Source organism: Thunnus albacares, chromosome 3 (genome assembly GCF_914725855.1).
Source record: "Thunnus albacares chromosome 3, fThuAlb1.1, whole genome shotgun sequence".
Lineage (NCBI taxonomy): Eukaryota > Metazoa > Chordata > Actinopteri > Scombriformes > Scombridae > Thunnus > Thunnus albacares.
Window position 1 is genome coordinate 25,084,155 of NC_058108.1, and position 23,901 is coordinate 25,108,055.

Below are 23,901 nucleotides of genomic sequence, written 5' to 3' on the forward strand. Positions count from 1 at the left end.
AACTGAATTCTGGCTTTTGGTTTAAGTGCATTGATATGTGTTTATTAGGGGGGAAAAAGAGAAGAAATGGTTCAAACAAACAACTTTTTTTTTAACCTTAACACTTCCTTTTGTGCCTCTCACAAGTCCCAAAAGCAGGTTTTTTACTTGACAGGAAAATTGAAATAAAAGAGCTTGGATCTCCCCGTTGTTTCTTAGGTTCCTGTCTATGACTGCACAAGTGTATTATTATGAACAATACAAACTTGAATGTAAGTTTCGCCTGTTTTGACAGCAGCTTGATTTATAAAGTCCCCTGTTGGTGCAACATTGCCTTATGTATTGATAAATTATTCAGCCGTTTTATCAGGGAACAAGATATAGTCTGTTAGCAAAAATAGGCTGAATGTTTTACAGAAGAGTAAAATTAATGAAAAGATGTAATTAATTAAGCAAACACAGATTTTTTTTCTTTTCATCAAAGTGTCAGGAGAGGGGGGTGGTTCCGGCCTAGCTACAGATGAGACATCAATGGGCAGCAATGAGTCGGTATCATCCCAGTCATCATCAGCCTCAACCTCTGAGACAACTACAGAGAAGAGTGACCATGTCCCACTCGCCACCAGCCTCAGCTCAGGCAGCAACTCGGGGTAAGTGTTTCACTCTGCCGAAGTCCTGTGTGCCATTCAAAATGCAGGTACTGACTGTGAAGCAAGTAGATCCGCAGTAAACAAAGTTATAAATGAGAAATGCAGTCCACACTCTGTAGAATCAAACGTAGACATCTGTATACCACAAGGAGTTCAAATAGAACCGAAGGAACTGAAATATTGGAATTTAATATTTTGAATATTTTAGTGTTCTGGACAGACAGCAGACTTAAAATGACGGGTAAATCTTTCCTGTATCAGCATGCAGCGCACTGCAATAAGAGTATAAAATAGTGCCTCTAAAACCTTGCACATTTTGATTGATGTTCATTTCCCTCTTCCACAGGAATTCTGAAATGTGTCCAAACACTTCATTGTAGGTTCGGCTGGTTAAATGATTTTTTTTCTCTTATATTGCATCATGGGTAGCAGTTACACTCGGTAGCAGTTACTTCGCTGGTTCGTCGCAGAACAGTTCCTTCTTTTCCATTCTGGTGAAAATAATTTTTTTGAAATATGTAAATATCGTCAAAGAATCTCTTCTCCTTATGTGTGAATCATCTTTTGTAGCCTGTGACGGGCATTAGTAATACATTTTGACATTCTATACGCTAAATTATTTATCAGTTAATCAAAAATGAAACAACATATGAATCAATAGTGAAATTAATCTTTAGTGTCAGCCATAACATTGATGCTATTTATCAAGTGTCAACAACATTTTTTTACTTCCTCTGTCTCACCAGTACTAGACATACAGGCAAACATGCTTCTGTAGTTGGATGCTTTGCCGTGGCTCTGTCTGGCTCTCTCCTTTCTGTCCTCACTCTCTCTCGAAGTCCTTGGTCCTTTTTGTTGTTTCCAGCCCATGACTTGTCTTGAATGCTGATGTAAGAGATGAATTATTGGGTTATGCTGCAGATGTTAGACTCTGCTGTGTCATGTCTACAGATTCACCTTGAAATAGACTTTTTTTTCTCATTCACTGTCCACTTCTCCTTCTCCATCAGCTGAAAAGAGCTGTAAAATAAAAACAAATCCACCTCACAACTTGAAAGAGGACAATGCGATTCCTATCTCACTTTGACCCCTGTGGGCGCGTGCCCGCCTGTGTGTGTGTAGGCATGTTTGTATCTAGCTTTCTTTCTAAGTTGCAGGATTAGACAGACAAGGTTCTATATTACTTATGTAACCAACTCCTTTTTTTCCCCTGCGGATATTTTTTTTTTTTTTTTTCGTGCTTTCCCACATATGTGGCATCATGTTGGAGGACGGAAGGAGCAACCAGGAGGAGGTCGTAAATCTCAGCTCTTATTTGTTTGGGAGACAGGTGGCCGTGCGTTGGCCGTGTAAATCGTATTGACATTGGGGAGATATTCATCTTGTTTACCCTTATAGCCGCAGCCCCTGTCCCTTTATGAAGACTTGCACCATATGTCACAGGGTGTCGCCCTGGCTTTGTTCACTCATAAATCTTAGCATGTGAGTTGGTTGAGACCTGTTAGCACAGCACCTCTCTGGCCTAGAACCCAGGGATTCGGCTTCAGTCGTAGCCAAAAAGAGCAATAGGGATGGCAATTGCTAGATTACTTCCAGCTACTCTCAGAAATGTCTTATCTGCACTCTTGTGTGCTCAAAACTGCACCTGGAAAACAGTATATTTTAGTCGGTTTCCTGCTGCCGTAAAATCTGCCTGGTCATACACAAATGCACCATGACTCACTATATCATGCAATAACTCTTTGTGGAATGTGGCGTGATTTATCTTCTCCGTCATCTCCGATGTCTCGCCTCATTTGTCCTCTTCTCCCTAAATTCAGTCACAGCTTCTCCTAGTGGCACTGTTGCCCCAAGTCCTGCCCAACGAGGTTACATTTTTTTGGCCTCCTTTCCTTCCTCTCCCCCTGCCCTACCTCCAGCCCTCAATGCCTCTCGCTGGCAGACAGCTGCGGATCATAAAATGGTGGATCAGAGCTTATTTCCTGCCCACCCAAACTGGCGGTGACTGGGCAAGCAGCTCGACTTATCCCACTTTCTACTAGAAACACTAGAAAATCCCACCGCTACCCTTCTTCCTTTAGTAGAAAGACTGTTGATAGTCCCTCTCATCTACGCCAGGATCAACAAGGGCTGGATGCTGCAGGGTGAAATTCCTGTAGTAATGAGAAGCAGCAGTCTACTTCTGTTGATGAATTTCTCCCTGCTACTAACCTGGCAACGCGTGATAATGTGTGATAACCCTGATGGTTAAAATAATAAAACCAATGACCTCCAACTGGAGTTCACATTAGAATGAGAGTAAGTGTTGTCTGATATCTTTTGATATTATGATCATTTTTGATGTATTTCGATATGAAGAATGCAGCATATTATATATATAGATATATATACCATGTAAATATTCTGTACAATTTAAAATTTAAGATTACTAAAATTTATAATTACCAATGTCTAGAGAAGGATTTTCATGTGTGCCTCACATATAGTGCATTTTCACTCAAGTCCCCATTTACTGTATTTAATCATGTTTACAGAAGAAGCTTAGCTAGGTCTGTGATGGGTAAAAACAACGGATGAGCAATTCAAAGCTTGTTGCTATTTTTGTTGAAGAGAAATGGCAAACGATTTCCCTCGGTTTGGCTTAGCTATAATTGTGAAAGCAATTTTGGGATGAATCCATTTACCTCTGGTACATTTAACAAGTTTCTAGGGCAGCCATGTGGCATTCACTGATTTCCCCAAACTGTTTATTCTCTAATTATTTAAATATCTGCTTATTTTAAAGATCTTAATAGATCTGTATAATCCTCTTCCAACTGAAATAAGCAGTAAGATGGATATGTTAATAACTTCTTAAATGTGTGTGCGCATGCATTTTCTGTTTTTAATTTCATCAAATTTAGAGTTTTGTGTGTATGTGAGTGGGTTCACCTGCAGGTGGGTGAAGTGTTGGTGCTCCTCTGCTCTCCCTTGTCTTGGCTGTGACCCAGGCAGACAGTGGTTGTGCCTGGGCCCAGGTTAATGAGTGGATTTGCTGCACTGCAGCGCACTGTCCCCCCATGCTGATGTGGAGCAGCTGAGCACCACAGTGGCCCCACACTGCTGCAGAGCTATAAATCACCCACAGTCAGGCCAGGCCTGAACAGAACAGCCACCGCTGGGGATGGACAAGCGCACTGAGAGGGAGGCAGAGAAAGAAATGGAAGGAGGAGGCGATGCAGAGGGGGAAGTGAAAGCATGGGCACTGTGTGTTCACCTCCACCTATGTACACATAAGATCCCCTACCTTGTTCCCCCTTAAGGCCGTCTCTCTCTCTCTTACACCAGTGCCAACGTAACCACTATTCACAACATCCTCTCAACCTCCAGCCCCTCCCCAGCTGCTCCCTCTAATTGCCTTTATTAACGTCTCTATGGGAGCGGCAGCTAGGAGCAATTTGCTCATTATGTGCTGTATTAGCACTGGCCCTGGGGCAGGCATGGAACACAGAGGGATGCCTGGCTTAGACTCCTGCTCTCCTCTGCTCCACTCTGCCTTTACCAGGACCCCTACCTCCATCCTGCAGGTTGGCCATAGACTCGTTGGCCTAGACACCAGCCAGTGTAAAGCACAGCAACTACTGTGACCAGTGAGACCGATGAATTCCTGACTTTATATGTACAGTACCTACAAACGACATGCACTGAATATACACTGATGCTTACATGAAATTTAACTATAAACGATGATGATGATGATAGGGAGATTCGAGTTATCTTCAGGATGTTGAAGATGGCAGTGAAGAGATATTAAACTTCTTTTCTCTATGGTCAAAGCTATAATTGCTGTATTTTTGGGATGCTGGTGCTGCTGGCTGGTCTCTGAATGAAAAATACAAACAACTGCATGTATGAATATTCCTCCTGAATTCAAACATTATTTTAAATTAACGGCTGTTTGTATCTCTCATTCTCAATCCACTCTCTTGGCGTTTTACAGAAGTCCACCCTGATGATTTTAGACTGAGGATTTATTTGTTGTCTCGGGCAAGTTGACAGGTTGGGGTTGTGAATCTGTCCAGGACAGATTTTAGCCAATAATATAATGACCAAGGACTTAGTATAATAATGTTACTCATCTGACTTGAGTTATTGTGCTCAAGAAAGTTTCAAAACCACCAAACCTTTTATTAGGACAAATGTACAGCCTGCACACAGTCCCCCTGTATGTAACTGTACAGTATCGAACAGTTGTACAAAGCTATACCTTGTTGCAAGTTTTGGTGGCTGTCATGACACACAGGATTGGTGTAGAAATTTGAACCTTGTCTCCATAACAACAGGTTGCTCAGTTAAGCTTACCTGTTGCTCTGATTCCAGCACTTACTATAGTAGCAACCAATACTTAATAATTCAACGATGTATAAAATCCAGCATCTTTTTGATTGTTTGGCTTAGAAAAAGTGGTTAACATCTGAAACTTTCTCTACCTCTTATCACCAGATCCAACATTTTTTTTGACATGCCATCTCATTCTGAACGCCTTTTTAAGTATATTTTCTTTTCATTTTTCTTTTCAAAAGACATGATGTCAGTTAGGGGGGAAAAAAATGCTATGTGTGATGCACATTCCTAATGTTGACACACATCCAAACAATCTAAATCTTATCTACCAGTTATCTTTTCCAACCACAACATACTGTGTGTGTATAAAAGTCTTGAAGGCAAAACAAACATACCATGATTTCAGTCAAAAGATAAAAACCCTAGAATCTGTTGTGACTAAGATATGTTTTTCCTGCAGAGCCTCCACAGCAGCAACCTCCTGGTCCTCTCCTGCAATGTTAGGAGAGAACCAGCCTGCTGCCACAACTGCTGCCTCTGAAAAAGAGAAGCCAGAGGAGAGGTAAGACGTGGGTCCCTCTGTCAGGATTCTCTACAAATACCTGTTTTCCTCCCAAATGGATTTCACGAGTGCTGTTAACTACTTTCATTCACTCATATTGGTTAAACGTCACACTCTGAAACTCTTTGACTTTTTCAGTTTTCATTCACTCGCTCGCTTCAATTACCTGCTTGCTCGTCTTATCTTGCATGCTCACTCAACAGAATCACAAACCCCTTCACTCGTCTAACATCTACTTTCATGAATTCACCCTTCCTGTAATTTGGCTACCTTTTGAGGGTTTTTAATGCAACACAAATTTCTGGCTATAGCAGAAGCAGCAGCAGCCTTCTCCCCCTTTCTGTCAAACTGCGGATACACACACACACAGGTGTTTGAGTGAACCGGATGGTACTGTGCGGACAGTCCACCCGTTACACTGATCTATTGCTCTACTTCTTTCGGACTAAATGATAAATTCATTTTCAGTGCTTTCAGAAGTTGCACAGGAAATTGCAAACAGCTCGGTCATTCTGTGGGCAGTCCATTAATGTTATTTTCATACCGTATGAACACAAATCCTCATTTCGCCAAACGCCGGCTCCACAAGAGCGCAGTCTTCTAAAATTCTGAAGTCAAGAACTCGGCTGAAGATTGTTGTATTGACAGCTCTGTGACCACAAACTTTTTTTTTTTTTTTCTCTCTCCCAGTTTGTATATCCTCTTTCTCCTCTCTCATCCCGCATTGTTGTTGCTCTGCAGAAAGAATATGAAATATTTATCAGGGCATCATTTGTTGAAGGCACAATTTCTACGTGGTAATGTTGCTGGCATTCGAGATAACGGTTTGCAATGGCAGGCAAAACAACCTCTCTGTGGAAACAGTTTTTATGTTTTCGGGAACGGAACGGCATAAATACTCCTTTTTACTAACCTTTGCAGAGCGATGAATATGGTTTCTTTGACGGCGCTCTTTTACATCAAACTGATTTAAAATGCGACTTCTAAGCTCACAAATGTGAATTTAAAAGCTGAAGCACTGTGGAGAGAGATTTCTATTCTACCTCTGTTTGTGTGCAAACCTACTTTAGAATCCCCCCGCCACTTTTTAATTATCTCAACATAGATGGTTGTCTGCTGTGCGGACCTGATGTGCGCCTGCCTTTTTCGGCAGTACAAAACCTGATACAAACAGCGCTGCTTCTCATTGTGTTTGTGCACGCACACGGGTGCATGTGGGTGTGTTTTGACTCGCTCGCTAGTCTGTCTAGACTGGAGATAGGGCAAGACAAGAGTGTGTAGCAGCCCTGCTCCTCTCTTAGTACCTTTTCTTATTTTTTTTTTTTTTTCAACTTGGCCCATTTCTGCTGTTTCAGGCTAGTGAGTGAATGAACAAGCAGGCCCCGGGCCCAGATTGAACTGTGCGGTAATCCTCCTCAAAGCTCCGCCAGCTCACTGATTGCCTTCATTTTTCAGTGTCTCCAGCAGGAAAGCAAAGGCAGTGTACCCATGTGAGGCTGAGCACGACTCTGAGCTCTCCTTCCAGGTCGGCGCAATATTCAACGCTGGTAAGTGTTATCGCCTACACCAGTCGCTCACTCAGAACCAGCCCTGGCATATTGGATTTGGAGGAAAACCGAACACCCAATCTGATCTTCAATCGAACAGCGAGATGAGACGGAGAGAGGGGGAACGGGGAGGGGTGGGGGAAGGGGGGGTAGGAGGATAGGAGACACAGATTTCCTCTCCAGTGTGTCTTGGAAGAGGCTCGACTGAGCTTTAATCACTCTCAGAGGAAATGAGGATTTTGTAGTTCCTTTTTCTTGTCAAAACCCTCTTTTGTGATACACTGACACTACTGATATACTATAGTCTTTACAGGGGACATGTAGTGATGTCTTTGATAAGATCCCACGATGGATTGCAGTTTATTGGTCGTTAAGGTCAGCTATGTTCTAGATAAGCATCTAAGATTTGTTTCTTTCTACCTAAAACATCTTTTTGACAATGTTAGCCTCTGTTGTCCTGCAGATTGAAGTTAACATCATGATCTCTACATCAGAACCTGAGTATCAACAGATATAGATGACTGAAACCATCCCTTAATCGTATTTCAATACATTTACAGTATTTCCTGTTTTAATGGCTTTACATTTTAGCCATCATTGATGGATGAAAGGGTTCATGTCAGGATAAAACGCCTACAATGGCAAAATTAAATTGAATAGAAGGTGGATTTCCAACTCATAAATATGTACTCATTCTCTGAAATAATAAACACAAAATGAATTAAGTATCACATTTTCATAAACTAAATTGAATTATGTTCTAGAGCCAATTTTCTTATTCTGATATTTAATTTGGAGCCTAACTGTTTTGTTTAGTGGAAGTATTATTAAATGATAGTGTGTGTTTTGGATCTCAAAGCAAATCTCCACTTTCCTAGATAAAAAGTTTTGAGAGTTTTGCTCACATTTTGTCAGTCTTTCAACGCTTGAATAGGCTTCAAATTAAGTGATTGACATTATAATTAGATAAATGTTACGTCCAGAGATCGTTATTACATAAACATCTACAGTACAGTGTCTTGAAGACCCCTGACAATATGTTGCTACACTATTCAGTTATTTCTGCATATATTTATGGGGTTTTTTTTGTGCCTGAGCTATCTGCGTAACAATGTGCAAAAGGTCAAGAGGACTGAACAAACCACTGTATATACAGTAGGTATAAGGAAGAATTCCACATATGTTTATTCCCCAACCCTAAAATTAGATGGACAACTTTCTCTCACTTACTTAATCTAAAAACTTCCAATTTATTCTCTTAAAGACCCAGTCTAGAGTTATATCACCAAAACAGAGATATGGTTAATTCACAGTATAGTTGAAAACATTTTTCATTATGTGCAAACATTACTGACACACCTTTAACAATGACAGAAAACATTAATAACACTGATTTAATTGTTTTCTTGTGTAAGTCCTTATATTGAAAGACTTGTCAGTCAGTTTGGGACTGATGGCAGGTTTAAATACTGTGCTTTGACTTCTTGTGGCAGGTCGACTCCTTAGTTTATACCCAATATTTACTCTACCATTGCCTTTGAGGGGCGATGGTAGGGGGAACTCAAAATTTTAAATTGGCTCACTCTGTAGACAAATCAGGAATCCAGGGAGGATTTTGAAACCACTTGTCATAAAAATGCTATGTGCTCCGACACATCTGTCATACTAAACAGTTTTGAGAAGCTCCATTTTGCTGCTGAGATTCTGCACACGGCGAAACTCGAGAAAAAGTTGGCTCCGAAAAACAGAGTGGAGATGTACAGTAGAGATAAAAATGAGTCGCTGTGTGTATCCGCATAATTACTGTATCCTCTTCAGACCTCTGCTCTGTTCTCTCTGACACATTGCACACACTCTCACTGGAGGCTTTGTGTCCTCTGTCTGTCCCCCACCCCCTCGCCCTCGCTGTTGTGCTGTCCCCTGGTGACGCTGTGTCCTCTTCCTGCAGTGACCCAATCCAGAGAGCCCGGCTGGCTGGAGGGGGAGCTGGAGGGAAAGCGGGGCCTCATCCCTGAAAACTATGTGGAGATGCTGTAGCCCCCTCAAATGGAAATATTTATGGACATATCATCACCTCCACCAGGAAAAGTATCTGGGAATGCATGTGCCTCAACTATGAAATTCACAGTAGGGCCTTGTTTATCCAAAACCCTCAATTCTCTCAAGCAAGTGACAATGTGTGGTGGAATATTCTTGATATACAAGTATAGGCATTTTGGCCAGAAAGCAGCATTTCTGATGCATGTGTAAGCATGTTGCTTTGTTTGAATTTATTTACTTTGGTCTAGTATTCACATGAATTTCAACATTGTTATTACAAAATGGGTCAGCACTTACAACGTTCTGCTGTATACGAAGATTCCGTAGCCTCTAAACATCCAAGTAACTTTGTAGCAGCACCAGAAAGTGAGCGTCTCAGAGGCCTCACTCTCTCTTCTGCCCAGTTATACATGGTATCCATGAGCTTTCAAGTCAAAGCATGATCCTCAGAAACTATTATGGTTTGATGTCAGCACTAAAATCACTGTAATCAATTCTTCTTAAGCTTTGCACCAAAATCCAGCAGCTTTCGACCCTCTTGACGATGATGCACAGAGTTTTCTGTTGAAATATTAGAGATACCTTTTGTGCCTTATTCACCAGAACACCCAAAATGTAAATGTATGTACGGGTATATATGAAAATGAATGGGAGAGTTACTGCTTTCACTTATAAAAATGTTGCATATTTCTTATTTAGATATTCAAAATGAGGCACACTGCTGTTTTAATTTTATTTTATTTAATTGGCACGTTGATTGCATGACTTTTTAAAAATTTTAAATACACTCTGTACTGTTTTCTTTTTGGTGCACTCCTTTACAGAAACAGTGAATTGCCTCTTTGGTGCCTGATAAGCCTCTTGTGTTAAACACTATTAACATGTAGAGTCAGCAGAGGTCAGTTTCAATAGATAGTAATGATTGAAACCAAGTGGTTTTTTTTCCTGTAAAATGATTTATTTTGTGTTTTTGTTTTTAAAGTCTGTTTTAAACGTTGCTTTATTCTGAGCAGAGAAATGAGACACTCCCACAAAAAGTTGTAGTTTTAGTTTATGATTATTTTATCCTCAACTTCAGTGGAATAAGTAATTAGATAGTAAATCAAAATTTTATTATCAATAAGACCACAAAATGCAGTATTTCAAAGTTTTACATCTGTTTTTTGTATATAGCCTAAAAGAGTTATGAATACCAAGTATATTTTACAAGTCTCCGTTAAATGTTGGCCAGGTTTTAAGTAGGTGTATTTCATTTGGAATGGTTTTAGCATGTACGCACCTCTCACATTACAATTCATCCCTCGGCTATTCAACGCTACACTTTAATTTTTCTGAGAGCTTTAGTTCAGCTGATTGTTTGTGTTTTCAATGGCGGTTGCAATAATTTAAGACATTGATTTATGATATTTGTAAAGGGCCTTGACTTCACTTTCATTTATACCTTTGGGTATCCTCTTGATCAATGTTAAACAAATAAAGATTTTTTTGTTCTTTAGTGTATCATGTATTCTTGCAGCGAAATAAATGTTCTAAATGATGACTTAAAATGAAACAAAATTAGGTCTTCAGAGAAGGGTTGCTTTTTGGTTTGTTGTTGTTTTTTTTTTAATTAAAAAATCTTAAAATCATTACTTGAGGCACTGATTTCATATGGTTCTATTAGATAGTAAGAGATTCGTCTCCCAAAATGAGACTGACATTGTAAAACTGTAGACCAAAGAGAATTAAGAAAAGCACTGTAGGCCACATTTATAGCTACATTTTGTTGACTTAGAGTTAAATTCATATTTTGGGAAATGCATCTTGTTTAGTCATTATGAAATATGTCTAATTTTTGATGACTCATCCATTGTGACAGTGAAACTACAGTTTCCCCACAGTGTCTAAGAATAAAGTTCCTGGTGAAATGAGGATTCATTCTGCAGCCAGTGCTGTTGAGCTACATTGAGCCATGTAGTGTAATGTAGGCCTCCCTCTTTATATTGACCTGTGCTGGCTCGTCTGACTAAAAGCCACTTCCAAACTAACTTTCTAAACGGGATTAAAAATAGATTGTAATCTTTCGTAGAGGAAAACACACACTAATCCACCTCCACCTCCCTGATCCATTTACATCTCAGCCTCACGCATGTTAATTCTTAGACTGCATCTGTGTAATTAACACACCAAATGGCCTCTAGACCTGATTCTGTGGCCTCAGTTACATAATTACCATCAGTCCACCACCGCACTCAGACCTCCAGTAAGTGGGCTGCACTATTTAAAAATATAAAAACACACATTGTCCACTTAAAAAAAAAAATTTAAAAAATACAGGAGGTTGGAGCTGAGGTTTTGGTGCGACACATACAGTATGTCCACCAGCTCCCTAAAGCCACTGCAGATGTGATGATTACATAATGAAATGAGGCAGAGCTAATGAGACAGGCAAAATATTCCCACACTATCACCGCCACCACCCACCCCCGAGGTCCTTCATCATCTTCCCTCTGCCAGAATACTGCTGAATCATAGAAACATCCGCCCTGCCTGCCACTCACTCTGCTCTCTGCTGTCTGTCAGAAATCGTGCCATATTGCTCTATTTGCCTTCCCTTTCCCCCCCTGTTTTTTCTGCCTACCTGTGTGTCTCTCAGGAGTATTTAAAACTCCTCTCTGTGTCAAGTAATTTGTTTATGAAATCAGTTAAGCTCCGTGCATTTCTCTTTCCTCCTAAGCTTGTGACTGTAACGCAATGAACAACAGTGTTAATCTGGATGAGCCTTCTTTATATCACTTGAGATTGAGGTTGCGTCACCTTTGGTAGTTTTCGTGTCTCTGCATGCATTATGTATCCATGTCCATTAGACGGGGATGATGTATATACATCAGCGTCACCGTATCAATTAAGACTAGATGTAGGTTTTTTTGAGAAAAAATCCAGATGGACGTTTTCATTTCTCATTTCCCAAAGTCCTGGCTGCGAGCCAGCTGTCCTCTGCCTTGCATGACGCAGTGTCCTTCAGCCTCACAACATAGTCCCACACCATGACTCAGCTTAGATCAAAGCTGTACAGCAGTTTACTTCTAACTATGAGAAAATGACTTAACTAATTGCCACAAATATGTCTGAATTTCCCAAATGTGTATGTCTTAAAGTAACACTAACTTAATACATCCCTATGTCTTTATCTGGTTCCTTCAGAGTTCACAGCATCTGAAATATAATCATAATGAGACTTGATGTGAAAACTGAGTAGGAATTTGGAGAAAAAGTAAATTTCAAACATAAAGGAGAAAGTGTGGAGGGAGGGGGGAAAAAAAACCCTCAGCTCAGAAAGTGGGCCACAGAAGCCGCCATGTGCGCGGGCGCAGCCGTGAAATCAGCCTGATCCAATAGATTCTGTTTATCTGGCACGACTACAAGTGAAAGCAATTGGAAATCTGGGGAAGATTTGGAGAGGGCTGTGGATTCAGAGAGAGAGAGAGAAAAAAAAAAAAGAGCAAAAAAGTAATACAGTCTGGCAAAGCAGGCGTGTTTTCAGATCAGCTTTTAACAAGGTTAATGGTGATTTTTTTTCTCCACAGGCACCGTTTTACTGTAAAAAGTCTCATCCTTGCATGCTTTATCTCTGTCATTTCCACTCATCCCGTTTTTCTTTGTTCTCTTCATCTCCCTGTGACTGCTGTACCTGCTGCTGCTCCACATCATTTCTGTTTTTCCATGCGAACTCTGTGTTTTTTGGCTCATTATCCTCCCTAGCCACCAAATGCAGCTGTTTCAAATTCATCCAGATCAAACAGCCCATTTCTTTAGGGCACCTTTCCTAGCTTCTGTCTCATGGTACAATTTTCATCACACACAGACACACACACACACACGCACAAACCGATAAATTACACATCAAATTATCAATTTAACAGTTTTATTAGAATCTTGCAATAGTTTTGCAAACACAGGTATGGCAATATCTGCATCAAGATATACAGTAGTAACTGGTTTCAAAGATGTTTTATTGGTTTATGTTGAAGGCTGTCTACTGTGTGTTTGCTGGATAGTTGCTGAGAAATATTGTACAAAGCATCTGAGTAAAAAGTCATTTTTGGAATTGGAAAAAAAAAAAAAGCAATTATATTTATTTATATATTAATAAGAAATGCACTGCCATGGCTGTGGAGATATGGCTTAGTCTCTCTACACCCGATTCACCACCGCGAACAGAAAATGGCAATGACGTGACTCCACATACAGTGACGCGATAGTGCGCTGTGACACAGCAGTTGGACACATTCTGAGTCATTCATGCCTACAAGGAGAGTTCATTTAGAAGGAGCCAGCTTTGAAGATAACGCTGCTCTTTTGAGTATGGGAAAGGGTTTTTTTTTTTAATTATTATTTACAGTAGGTAGTGATTGATGACCAACAAAACAGTTCATTAATTTGGTTCCTTTTAAAGAATTAATTGGACATGTTATTCGCTTTCTTGCCAAGAGTTAGACGAGACGATTGATACCACTTTAATGTCTATCCAGTAAATATGAAGCTACAGCCAGGGACGGTTGACTTAGCTTAGCATTAAGACTGAGAGCAGAGGGAAACGTCTAGTCTGCCTCTTTCCAAAAGTAAAAAAACTCCCAGCTATCAGCACCTTTAAAGCTCACTAATTAAAGTGTTATATTTAGAGTCGATCAAGAGGCCATTAAACAACTATTTTGATCATTTATTATTTGTTTATTTTTCAAGCAAAAATGCCTAAGATTTGATAGCTCCAGCTTTTTATTATGAGAATGAATGTGCTGCTTTTCTTGCTTTTACATTATAGTAAATCAAATATTTGCGGGTTTTGGACTGTTTATTGGAACAAAACAACACATTTAATGACATCACTTTTTGCTCTAGGATATTGTTATGGGCATTTTTCAAGATTTTTCTGATGTTTTATAGACCAAAGTAATCAGCAGATTAATCGATAATAAAAATAATGGTTAGTTGCTGCCCTAGTTATATCGTTTAACAGGCACAAAAAACAAATTAAAAATGACAAGTTGTGGTTTTACAGTTGGTGGAGCACGGTGGTTTCCTATAATAGTACATTGACCTCCTAAAAGTTTGCCACATGACCCCCCGCAAAACCATAACATGTTATTTTTACATACTAAGCAAATGAGATGCGTTCATTAGTGAGCTCTAGAGATGCTGGTAGCTGTATTTTTTTACCTTTGGACAGAGCCAGGTCAGTCTGTATACTAAGCTAAACTAACCATCTCCTGGCTCTAACTTCATATTTAACACACAGACACAAATGGTATCGATCTTCTCATCTACTGTAACACTCAGCAAGAAAGTGTATTTCCCAAAGTGTCGTAACTATTCCTTTAAATAGCGATAAACATTAAATAGCCAACAGTCATAGTCTATATTTCTGGAGTGCAAAGGGATATACAGGGACTGATAATGTCATCATTATCAAGTATCTACGATGTATAGATCTTAATATTCTTTGGGTCAAATTTTCTTCTGTGAAAGTTATTTTGGCAGTTAGTGCAATATGTCCAGTTTAGAACTGGTCAAGAGAGTCAAATTTGAATTGGTTTGACTTCAGGTCTTACAGTCTGTACATCCATCGTTTCATTTCTTTTCGTGTGTGCACAAAGTTTGTACTCTCAAACTGAAAAGTCAAGAACTTTCTTTCACGTATCCCAATGTCAATAGTTTGTGATTTTTTGATTTTATTGTGGTGCTCATCAACAATACCGCCATGGGTTAGGAAATCATTTAAACAGCAACAACTCAAGGATCCATCACTTGATACATCTTGTTACAAAATAAGAAATACTTTTTGATTATTTTTTTTTTGTTTGAGCCACGTGAACAATGATGCAAACAGTAAAAAAAAAAAGAAAAAAAAAAGATGCAAAATCAAATAACTTTACTTAATAAGAAGATAATAAATGTACTCTCTCTAACATTCAGGTAGTAAGTTCCATAAGTCTCTCACAATGTATGATACATTCATTTCTCTATTTGGCCCTTTCTGGCACCAACCCTCACTGTAAATTCTTTCTCTGTGATCCAACACACAGAACATGGCGAGTGGGAAACACACATTTTTTCCAATATTCCAACAAGATGGTTAAAGTAGAAATGTTTTATACTATACTCAACATAAGGACTTGCTGTATTATTTACAATATATACTGTAAAATTGTAAATCAGGTGAGATAAAAAGGCACAAGTTTCCCTTTTTTAAATACAATGTAAACATCTCATCAAAAAGCATGCATTAACATTTCATTTTACAAAAAGGATATCATTTTTAGACAAAGTACTTAAATATTGTTTTCCAGCAAAATATAATTCTCTCAAAAATACTTTCCCATTCATCCTATGAACCTTAGACAGTTTTTTTTTTTATTCCTTTTAAAAAGGACAAAAAAGGGGGCAAAATAAAGAAACAGTGAGAGATTAGCTTAAGGGTCCTTCACAACTTGAACAATAATGCACAACAAAGACGGATTGTAAAATGAAGCCTCTCTGATAATGACAGTTGTGATCCTGCCACCTCCGTCTCTTTGTACACCGATCGTCACACAATTTACCACCACAGAAGAGACCTCATAGTGTAGCACAGCGCCATCATCAAGAGAGCTGAGGCCACGAATACAGTACGCCAGCCTGCTGTGCTAATGATGTCATGTTGTCTAACTTTAGGCTGGGTGACCATGCAGAAAGTCTTTTCCCGCATCATCACAGTTTCTTATCAAAACAGACAATTCCTGCTAGCTGCACTAATGCCTCATTTCACATTGTATCTCTGTGCAAATCTAAAAGTGGAAATAGGATATGGCTAATCCTATAACATAAATGCATAATACCCACACTGAAAGAGCAGATCAACTATGCACATGCTTGCCAGGAAAAAAAAAACAAAAAACACAACACACATACGCACATATACACACAACTTAGGCCATACTCGCTCCATACGCACATGTAAATATACACTCACAGGGCAACAAAAAAAAAAACCAAATAATCACACGCCCCCACTGTTTTTCTTCCCCAGCAGCTCTGTCGCTTTTCAGTAGCATCATAGTAGTGTTCCACAACCACCCAGAAACCAGTGGGGTGTGAGACAAGTTAATGGTCCAGATGACTAGGCCTGCCATACCTAAGATAGTAGTACTTGGCCCAAAGATAAGGGAAATAAACTAAATAAGGACAGGTGATCATACCAACACAGTTTTTCATCAAGCATTCATCAACATGTACCTCAAAACATCTTCTGTACAACAGCTGAATATAATGTTTTTAAGAAGTTGTTAATACCTGTACACATTTGCCTGGTTTTGATACATTAGCCGGTTGCTGTAAGCACTGCAGAGTAATGCTCCATTTTGGATTATATCAACTTTACAGAGTATGTGTGTTTGAACTGTGTCCATATAGTGTATTGTATGGACGGTCTACAAGTTACTGTACATGTTATGTTTTGCCTGGCTTTGTAGAAATGAAGCACCTTAATGTAAAATGACTGGCTTGTCAAAAACTAAACCTTTGCAACACACTTTTATAAAATGCTTTTTATTATTTCTGGGAAGAGTAGATAAGTGTTGGTTCACAAAGGGCTGGTTTTGCTTCGTTGTGAGTAAAAACAGACATTTGGACAGCTGCTCTGGAGATAACACAAATGACAGCAATTACTATGGATGCACCTCAGTCAAATCCATTACCAGCGGACTCTACTGCAATCGTTTCTGTGAATGCATGTTCTCCATCCTGCAGCACTCCTGACCATTTTTGCACAAAGGTAATCGTTCATCGATAATTTTTAATTCTACACCACAATTCCTAAAATAGTGACTTCATGACATGGGAGCTTCACGTGCAAGCTTTCTTTACACAAGAGAGACATTTTTATTTCAAAACAGCTTTAGCTTTGGACTTTTGCATATTAGTTTTGATTGTTTTACTACATATTTTAATTAAAAAAAAACTCAGTATGTGAATGTTAATGATGGCTGTTATGACACCGATTGAAATTCAAACTTGGACTTGTTAGATTTTTAATGTGATTATTCAGCTTATGATGACGCATGTATAGCCCTTGGAATATATTCAGATAGACCTTTCGTCTTACATCTAGAATTTCTGAGCCTCCTCATAATGTCTTTTGCCCTGCAGTCTTGCAGTATGTTGCTACACTGCAAAGCAAAAATCTAAATATTGGCATATATCTTTTTTCATAGTGCTATTATTTGTGAAAGACTGCATAAGCAACAGTTAATATCTGCAAAAAATGTTCTTTCTAGATTTGTAAGGGAATCTGATTTTAGTGCATGTGGAGTGCATCTGTGCGTTTGTGTGAAGGCATGTGGACAGCATGTGTATCAGTGAGAATTTCCCTCTACGTGTGTATGTATGTGTATGTGTGTGTGCGCGTAGTGAATGTATCTAGCGCATCCTAAGAAATGTATGGCTTTATCTCCATAGAAAATACTGTTATCGTCTTTGGGACGGAGAGCAGGGGGGTACTTCGGGATGCTTTGTCACATTTGTCACAAGTCCTTCTCTGTATGTCGTGCTCTACTCCACAAACTATTCACAGCTCTGACCCACTCAGGGTGACTGCAGGGTCAAATCCTTCTCCCCCTTTTACTTCTGTCACCACGTCTCTTAACTTTCCCATCCAAGACGAGGACGCTGGCATACTAGGCGACAGGGTGCAGGCCACAGGTCAGGCCTTCTATGCACATTTATTCTTCCTTGAACTCTTTACTCCCCTCTTCCAGTTCTCAATGCTGCTTCTGTCCCAGCTGTTCAGTGAGTCACTTCTTGTGGAAGTAGATTGTGTGAGTGAGGCCTGACTCCACCTTTGGTATCTGGTCACTAATGATCTCCACCAGCATGTCAGGGAACTCCACCTTCAGGGCCTGGGACTCACGAAAGGTGTAGAAACAGAAGTCCAACAGGTTCCCCACCAGCTGGACAACACAGACACACAATTTAATCAGAAACATGCTGGACCTGTAGATTTTTATTTTTATTATTTTATAGCTGTCAAGAGGGACTTTTATTATTTTGTTAGAATGATATAATTGATACATTATCATTTATTAATATATTGTAGTTAAGTTCACTTTCACAGGTCCCTTAATTTGATACAAATTTCCCAGAAATTTTCAGAGTAACTTGCTGGTATTTAAAGGAACAGTGTGTAGGATTTAGTGTCATCTAGCAGTGAGGTTGCAGATTTCAACCAACTGAATAGCCCCCACCTTCCAAGCGTGTAGGAGAATCTATGTTGGCCATGAAACTCACGGAAAACACAAAAGGCCCTCTATAGAGCCTGTGTTTGGTTTGTCCGTTCTGGGCTACTGAAGATACATGGCGTTGCAACTTGGCGGGCTCCATGGAAGAGGACCCGCTCCCTATGTAGATAAATGGCTCATTCTAAGGTAACAAAAACTCAATTCTTATTTTCAGATGATGATACACAAATTAAAACATACTTATGAATATTGTATTCCATTTCTGCCAATAGATCCCCCTAAATTTTACACACTGGTCCTTTAACGGTTAAGTTTTAGGACATTTTACAGAGAGGGTGGTGCAACTTGGTACAAATTATAAGAAAAAAATGTGGTAACTTAGTTTAGTTGGTAAATACCTGCTCATTATATTGGGGCTCATATGTAGTTGTTAATTTACTAAAATTCTTAGTTTTAATTAATTCTTAATTAGACTCTTGACAACTCTCTACCTGACTACATATACTTAGTTTTCAGGTGTTGTTTTGGGGCGTCAAACGATATATTAGCATATTAGGTTTTTTCAATAATTTCCTAAAATTAGCTGCTGTCTAACTGTTAATTCTTAGGACAATACTTAATGTAATTTGGTAGTATAGAGGAAATGGAGATATCGAGTTTTAAAGAAACAACTAATATGCCAATATGTAGTTTGACGCAGAAAACTATACACTGAAAACTTGGTATTTTCAGTTAAGAAATCTCAGTTAAAGAATTGTTAAGGGTCTACTTTATTAAAACATTTTGCAAATTAACAACTACATATGAGCACAAGTATAATGAGTTGGTACTTACAAACTAAACCAAATTAACACTTTTTTGTTTTTTCTTATAATTTGCACCACCCTCTCTGTACAGTGCCCTAAAAATTAACAGTTAAAAATCTGCAAATTACTCAAAATTCCAGGAAATTAGTATAAAATTAAAGTCCCTGTAAAATAAAGCGTCACTGTGCACCTCTGCATATTCATGCAAGTGCATTTGCTTTCTGTGGGGCACTGACCCCTTTTCAATTCTTTGTAGCTCACCACTTGGGGGCACCACTGATTTTTTTTTTTTTTTTTAAATTTTCTGGACAAAACTTCCTTTAAAGGAAGCTCATCCGTTCAGCACTAACCCCATTCACTCAGTCATTAGGGTCATTGAATTCTGGCCATTTATCTCTGTGACCCCTTGCCTACACTGTTGTTATGGCACAAAGCGGTTGACCCGTGCATAAAAAGAGAACAGTGATTTAGCACATTTGCTACAGTGGTCACTGTGTACTCTGTTCCAATAAACTGTGAGTTGGCATTGATCCCCTTCTGTTCCATTCACCAATACATGCTGGTCACCGCCTCTTCCAAAATAACCTCCCCCTCAGGGAGAGATTGGGATGCAATAATCCTTATTCCAAGCCACAGCACCATTGAACCACTAAGTAAAATGCATTATCCAAATCCACTATGTTGCTATTTTACTCAAAACATTTCCAGTGATATTAGAGTCCCAAAGTGCCATTGGACACCTGCCTCCGTGTGTGAAGGCATGGCATAATGAGAGGCTGCCAAGGGAAGCCTGTGCTGTACTGTAGGCCATTGGCATAGGAGGCAGACAGGGCAAGGGTACTTACATCATGCATGGCATCCAGTAGCTTGGTGAGCTGGAAGAAGCGCTGCCAGGTTTGGCCAGAGTTGTTGGTTGCTTTTCCCACTGAACGCCGGAGCTCCTTAATGTAATTAACCCTCATCTCCTCGAACTCCGCCTGGTTCTTCAGACCCTCTTTGGGAACTGGGAAACAAACAAATCCCGCTGTCATTGACTGGATTTAATAAGTGGACAACAAAACAGGTGTAAATGGCCAAAATCTGGCATAAAAATTGATCTCAACTGATATGACATACTGTGTGGATTTATTAGAAATGACTAAAATCCATGGGTCACTGAACATGATTGGCAGGGATATGTCTTATGTAATAAAATCTCAACTTTTGTCAATCATGAGCAAAAAGCATTCTTATCCAATTGTCTTTATCGTATGATATTAAAAGACTATATCACTAGCTTTGCATGTTTTGCATACATTACATTACTGCTTTCAGATTGACTCATCAATCTTTAGAGACTTGATGACTATCATCCATCACAATTAACAGTTGGCTGCAGGGTATGACCATACATACACAATAGGACAATAAAAAAATTGTCAGAAAACTGTCAGAAATTACCATTTATACAAAGTTAGATATAACTTTAATATCTCTGGTTGTATTAGGCAATTATGTAAATTAACAACCTGGACAATTTTATGGCAATATTGGCTTTTATATTATTTTTATATCAATGTAATGAAGTGCTTTTGATTTGTCTGGTATGTCATTTATCCATCTTATTATAGTATTCACATACAAATTTTTAATAGATTTTCAAGAAAATGTACTATAAATATACTGTAATATAAATCAAAACCACAATATAACGTTAAATATACTGTGATAGATGATTTTATCCATATTGCCCGCTCCTAGCTGGTAGTATGCATCAATATCAAGTATGAATATTGTTGTGTGTTAATGCAGTTAAAAGCAGGGACTACTGTATTTTGAAATCTCTGACTTGGTGTTGTGTTTTAATTAAACTTAGATGTTCAAAAAGCATTTCATTTACCAACCGTGTTGTCAGGATATCAAACATTGAAGAAAGAGAATAAGCAATCATACTGTACACTGGTAATTTATTTTTCTTTGAGGTGTTACTGTTCCGCAATCAACAATTAATTCTCACCTGTCCATGTTTCCTTGAATGTACCGAAATGGAAGATTTTAACTTTTTTTTTTTTCTTTCAACATTTTTTTCTTTATAAATGCAAATGTCAATAATATAACTTTAAAAAAGAAAGACTAAATGCTTACTGTAATGTCAAGCAAGTTTCTTTCAGTTGATTTTTATACCATACTTAAATTGGCCACCTGGAAGCTAGGAAATAAATCTCAAAATGTATGGTACATTTCAGAAAATGTGTGGCAAATGCACATTAAACACGCTTGGTAGCTAATGGGCTGCAATATGCACAACCACTGGTATGCTATGTAGAAATGTGTATTTGTGTAAAGGGGTAATTAGAGGTGCACAGTGAAGTAACGCTCTAACTCCCACACAGTTGCCTTTTTTTGGACATTTTCCCTGTGTTGACGACCCAAGCCTATTTAGCAACTCATTACAACCACTTTCACCATTTCAAGTGGTAATTAGTTCTCATGTGTAGACACGAATTCATGAAAGATGGCTGACATACTGGAAGGCATTGATTAAAAGTTATCTCAGCAACAGTGACAGCAAAAGAATGGAACAATAGTGCTTATGTGTATTAAAGAACTTCATCATTTTGTCTACCAAACCTCATTCATCATGCACTTTGTTCAATGACTAGAGCTATTAAATGACAACAGTACAGCCTTCGTTCACATTATAATGATTTGGATGCATCAATGCACTTAAAATAAAAAGGCAATGTCATGGGAGGAATTCAGACTGATGTGAAGATACAGTAACTTTCTCCCTCTGTGCGGTAGAACAAAGTCACAGTAATGGAAGTCTGCCAAAAGCTTTTAAATGACATTAAGCTGCTGGCTACCAGATTAAGAAACACCTCGCCTCTCAAAGAGCACACCTCAAATCAGTCTGAGGGAACGCCCTCAGTTATCCTTCAGCTAATGCCAAGATGTCCGGTGCACACTCCTGTCTTGAACAGAGTAATGCAAATGCTGCCTCTGTGACGATAATACACAGTACCAGTCAAAATTTCGGACACACCCATTCACTTGAATGAGAAAGTGTGTCCAAACTTTTGACTGGTAGTGTATACCGAGAGACAAGCTGTTAGCTGTCAGAGATTTTTCCATACCGTTTTATGCCGAGGTAATTATCCCTTTAATATCTCTGGGTGTACAACGTTAGGCATTTAGGCAATGTTGCAAATCAGTGAGCTGTTTTATGGCAAAATATGATTTTTGCATCAATGTGATGAAGTATGTACCTTGACTTGTCAGGTATTTCATTTGCAGGATCAGCCAAAAACAGACATTCTTCTTTGGATATTTAAATAATTTCTTAATTGATTATATATCTATAATTTTTGTTTTTCCATGCTGTATTTCGGTAAGTTTGTCATCTGGTCCATTCCATACATGACACTCTTCCTGAGGTTTCTTCCATTTTTTTCCCTGTAAAAGGATTTTTGGCGGGAATTTTTCCGATGAATCGAGGGTCTAAGGATAGAGAATGTTGTATTGCTGTACAGATTGTAAAACCCCCTGAGGCAAATGTATGATTCGTGATATTGGGCTATACAAATAAAATTGGCTTGACGTTATTTGATTTTCCAGAAAATGTGTACTAACAATATACAATTATATATATATACCATGATAAGAGGATTTTATGCATCTTGCCCACTCCTTCTCCACTGTTAATAGTTAACCAGATAAAAAAAAAAAAAAACAGATAGGGACTTAATAATAACTAAAAGTGATTACTATTATTATGTTGGACATCCAAGGCTGAGCTCTACACATTTGCCTATAGAGAATGAGTTCTCTTATACAGCAGTATGGGCCACTTTTGAAAGATAGCAAGTAGTCACAACAAGTCATGTTTAATCAAAAATACTCTCAATCAAATGTAGCGATGATACAGAACTAGTCATCCCGACCAAAAACACTGTGACCAGACTCTTTGGCGTTCACAGCATGGCTAAACATGTCAAGAAAAGGCGATGGTATCACTGTCTCGTAAATTTTTATTATGTTTTTGAAATCTCACAAAAACATCTTTTACAGCAGAATATGAAATTCTGAGCCCTTATGGTTTAAATTACTGAACTTTGAAAAACTATATCAGTTATTTATTTTCAGTACTTTTCAGTAGCCAGATTTCTCTGATAAATCTTAGGCATTTGTAACAACACTCACAAAAACCAGTAACTGACAGGACCTGTTTGAGTTCTGCTGAATAGGCAGACAAGCCTTTTGCCTGTAGCAAAAGCCTACTCCTTGTCAGTTAAAATTGCATCTTTTTAGAACAGATCATTGCTCTGTAGGTCAATAACACTGAGAATGTGTGTTTGTCTGCCTATTCCTCCCTTTCTATCTCTTTCTATGCAATTCTATTAAATGCACAAACACCTTCAGGCATGACATACATGACGCAAAGGAAAACAGATATGAGAACAGATTGGACCCTGGTGCAGAGGCTGTGATTTCTGTGCCTTTAATACATGGCTAAAATGATGAGAATGTGCTAAAACCCAGGGCCGCATTTGTACCTTTTGTTTTTCTCCCACTGACCCACATACGCCCTGATTAGAAACTGACCTGGCATTTCAGGGCGTTACCGTGACCGGCCCCAAAATAGGGCATTTATACCACCGTAATTGTTGTCAAACGGATTTTTTGCTGCAGGTATAGAATCTTTTCAACTAGGCCATATTTCTTCTGTAGACAACAGCTTCATTATTATGAGTACCACAAGCA

General features: G+C 38.8%; 2 protein-coding genes across 5 annotated transcripts in view; one reads left to right on the plus strand and one right to left on the minus strand.

Annotated features, from left to right (window-relative positions):
* Positions 1 to 10,596, plus strand: part of arhgap10 (Rho GTPase activating protein 10) — a 54,113-nt gene extending 43,517 nt beyond the window's left edge. For 2 of the 3 annotated variants that reach the window (XM_044347225.1, XM_044347224.1), the window contains exons 20-23: positions 464 to 629; positions 5,413 to 5,514; positions 6,970 to 7,061; positions 9,010 to 10,596. In XM_044347225.1, coding sequence (XP_044203160.1) covers positions 464 to 629; positions 5,413 to 5,514; positions 6,970 to 7,061; positions 9,010 to 9,098 — 449 coding nt within the window. In that variant the 3' untranslated portion in view covers positions 9,099 to 10,596. The remainder of the gene's footprint in view (positions 1 to 463; positions 630 to 5,412; positions 5,515 to 6,969; positions 7,062 to 9,009) is intronic. The other variant, XM_044347226.1, reaches the window with a different exon arrangement.
* A 4,189-nt stretch (positions 10,597 to 14,785) lies between these two features.
* Positions 14,786 to 23,901, minus strand: part of nr3c2 (nuclear receptor subfamily 3, group C, member 2) — an 85,998-nt gene continuing 76,882 nt past the window's right edge. For both annotated transcript variants that reach the window (XM_044347228.1, XM_044347227.1), the window contains exons 8-9: positions 20,004 to 20,161; positions 14,786 to 18,064 (exon numbers count right to left, since the gene is read on the minus strand). In XM_044347228.1, coding sequence (XP_044203163.1) covers positions 17,909 to 18,064; positions 20,004 to 20,161 — 314 coding nt within the window. In that variant the 3' untranslated portion in view covers positions 14,786 to 17,908. The remainder of the gene's footprint in view (positions 18,065 to 20,003; positions 20,162 to 23,901) is intronic.